The 3590-nt window shown below is 56.9% G+C and overlaps 1 protein-coding gene across 1 annotated transcript; it reads right to left on the bottom strand.

The window, feature by feature from the left end:
* Positions 1-1800: 1800 nt before the first annotated feature.
* On the bottom strand, positions 1801-2292 carry LOC104584983 (POU domain, class 4, transcription factor 1). Its single transcript, XM_010240853.1, has one exon. The coding sequence runs from the start codon at positions 2290-2292 to the stop codon at positions 1801-1803; it is 492 nt and encodes a 163-aa protein (XP_010239155.1).
* Between the last annotated feature and the right edge of the window lie 1298 nt (positions 2293-3590).

The following is a 3590-nucleotide window of genomic DNA, read 5'->3' as shown; positions in this document are numbered from 1 at the left end:
CAGCCGCCTGCGGCTGTGCTCCCGGCAAGACCTCAGCATGGACCGGCGAGGAGAGCCTCGCCCTTGATGCAGCCGGACGAGGCGGGGTAGCCACAGCGATGCCCTCCCCAGTCGAATGGAGAGGCAAAGCCGTCGCTGCCACGCGTGCCCCAGCCACCTGAGGAGGAGCTGGAGATGGCGCCACAAGCCGTCCCGAAGGGCCCTTCCGAGCAGGCGAGGAGCACAGCAACAAACAAGGAGCCGCTGCAGCCTTGTCACTCCCCAAACGCCCAAGAGCTGCAGCTTTCCGGGCAGCAGCAGCAGCTGTGGTCAAAGAAGCACCCGCAGGGTGCACCGACATGGCCGAGGCCTCCTCCTCGTCCACCAAATCTGCCCACAGTCTGCGCGGTCGCACAGGTCCGGAGGAAAAGGCTCCCGCAGGGAATGACCCAAAACAAATTTCCGAACCCGGCAAACCAACAAGCTGAGCAGAAGGTGGCAACACAACATTTCCCGTGGCTGAAATAGAAGTATTGCTATTAGCAACATCCGGAAGTTTCTCCTTGTTGTTAGACTGATCGTTAGGAGGTTTGCCATCAAAATCACCACCATCTTCCTCTGGATCCGTAGCATCCAACAGATGTTCATTGGCGGGTGGCTGAACACCAAGTGGTGCCTCTACCTGGAACAAAAGTTCATAATCTTCCCCCTTAATGAGAACAACTCTACGATCTGCAATGCGACTAAAATCTGTGCAAGCAATCCGGATCCTCAACACGCCATGGAGACGAGTGTAGACCATATCCACTTCCTTAGTCTTTCCAAACAGGGACCCCAACCCCCACAGAGCCAGGTAACCATGAAGTGCATCCGTTGGAATTCCGGACACGAGAACCCAACCTTCATGCAAAGTCCAAACAGGTTTCACTTTCACCGTCCACTCATCAAAAGTAAGAACGCGGGAGCTACCAGGCACTTTGAAAGTACCAAAGCGAACCATCCGTTGCAGCTCCGCCTTAGATGGAAAATGCACTTTAAAAACATTAGGCTCATCAAGAGAAACATCCCAGTGGAACTGCTCAGTCGGAACAAATAACTGAAGGAGAGAAACCATCTCATCGATCGACAGACTCCCTCTCGAAACCGACACCATACCAACACGACCACCGTCCAGCTTAGTCCGAAAAGTTTCTGTCAACGGCATCTCAAACATAATAAGCTCCTCATCAGCAAAACCATGCAACAACATTTGTGGCTTTGGAGCAGATAGAAGGGGGCACACATCCGAAGCATGCTCCGCCCACTCACAATAATCACAGAGGATAGTGTCGCAATCTAACGACACATGCCCAAATAAATTGCACCTATAACATCTAGCCCGATGCTGGAGAAGATTAGCAGCCCCTCCACCATCAGAAGAAACATCAGCTTCACCACCTGTAAGAACAGCAAGAGAGATTGAAGGAGCTGCCCCCATACCAGCCGGAGCCAACACAACGGGCAAAGAAGCAGCACGCCCAGCCGACGAGGACGAAACAGCCCGAGGTGCCGTCCCTGCAGGAACAGCAGCTGCAGCCGCAGCGGACGTCGCTGCCGCAGATGTTGACGCCACTGTGGTCACCGGAACCGCAGCTGAAGCACCGACCAAAGCCGGAGCAGCCACGCCGCCCATCGCCGTCGAAGTCTGACGGGGGGTAGTGGCCACCGCAGCTGCCACAACCGGGGCCCCTGAGGCACCCTGAGCAGATGAGGAGGAGATCGTTGCCGCCGCTGGAGTCGATTCTGTAGCAGCAGCAGGAGCCTCCACCTCAGAGGATTGAATTACCGTCTGTCCTTTTGCACCAACAGCCGATCCGCGGCCACGACCACGGCCCGTGGACGCACCACGGCCACGTCTGCCAACACCACGACCCCCGCAGAACTCATACCAGCGCTTGCTATGGTAGCCAGTGCCACCTCCGCCATTACGGTCGTTGTAGTTTGAATCCCCTCGGCCAGGGTGGAAACCGCCGCCATCATAGCCACCACCCCCCCGACTATCGTAGCCGCCGCCGCCACCTCGACTGCCCTGTAGCCAGTGCCGTGGCCATCATCGTAGCCGCCACGACCATCGTCATAACCGTGGCCACCACGGCCACCTCCGTACCCGAAGTCAGAGTAGTCGCCAGCACGACCACCAGGCGCATCGAAATCGCCTTGGTTGCTGCCGGAGTAACCACCTCGCTCGAAGCCATTCCGGCCGGCCGGAAAACCGGTGAAACCACCACCGCCTCCGCCGTTCCCACGACCACCATGATTCGCGATCGTAGCCATAGGAACCACAGGTGCGAAAGAATTGGAATAACGCCAGAAAGATTGCAAGAATCGACGCAATCCCCAGCCGACGGGAATCACGTCGATCTTGTCTGCGTTGTCGCCACGATGGGCCAAACCCAGCATGCTCGCATGGCCGCATGGGCTCAGCACCAGGCCCAAAACGTTCCGGCCCGAGTTGCCAGACGAACGTTGGCCAGCATTCGAACCAGATGCCGACGAACGGCATGGAGGAAGGAGCCTTACCGGCGAGGAGCTTGCCGCCGCCATCCGACGCCGACGCAGCACCGTTGTCCACTTAGATGCATCGAACGAGTCCAGCAGAAAAGTTGAAGGCAGAAGAACCGGCGACGACCTACAGGAATCTCGCTGTACCGGAGCATGCACCGAGACCGCCAGCAACCCACTAGCCGAGCTTGACGATGAAATTGCAGGAGAAAGGTCAGTGGAAAGGGCAAGACGCACCTGCCATTTTTTCCGCCGTCGCTTCTCCTCACGAGAAGAAATTGTTGGAACCGCCAGAGAATGGAGATCACGAGACTGAGACGACGCCGGCGTCACACAGACCTGCGCCCGGTCCCCCGACGACTCCCCAGCAGTGGCCTCCTCATCATCACTGGCATCTCTGGCGAGATCCACCGGAAGGGCCCAGAACCGGCCACCCGGTCGCCCTAACGGCTCTCCGGAAAATCCGGAGCTCATCCCGCCCCCCTTTGGTTCTCCCTTGTGTTGCTGAACTTGTTTGGTAGTGCACTCACAAAAAAATTCTAGCCGTGGTAGCATCCCGCATAGCGTTCATAGGTTCCACTTTGATAGGTTCCATCTAAACAAGTATATATTTTATCCCATATATACATCACAGAATAGTGAGCATTTAGACAACAAAATTTGCACATACACACATCAACATGAGTGCCAATCACTGGAACTCATCATCATTTCGCACAAATTTCAGAAAAAAGCTAACAACAAAAGCACCAGAAGATCTCCATTGTCACCAAACATCACTAGATCTAGCCACGACCGAGGGAACAGGGGGAGGGGGGCTGGGAAGCCATATGCTCTCTTACCTTGGCGGTGGTGGAGCTGGGCCTCGGGGGGCGGACTAGCATGGCATGGAGGCCGGCGGAGTAGGGGCTTCTGGTCTGCCGGCGCAGGGGCTTGGGGGGGTAGGCGCAGCAATGGCTATGGTCGTCGGAGCCCGTGGAAGCACGAAGGTCGGCGGCAGCGTCGGTGAGGGGAGCCCGAAGAACCCTAGTTCACCATCTCGAGAGGAGAGGAGTGTTCGGGTCGGTTTG

Source organism: Brachypodium distachyon, chromosome 4, assembly GCF_000005505.3.
Source record: "Brachypodium distachyon strain Bd21 chromosome 4, Brachypodium_distachyon_v3.0, whole genome shotgun sequence".
Classification (NCBI taxonomy): Eukaryota; Viridiplantae; Streptophyta; class Magnoliopsida; order Poales; family Poaceae; genus Brachypodium; species Brachypodium distachyon.
This window is presented reverse-complemented; position numbering and strand designations above follow the sequence as displayed.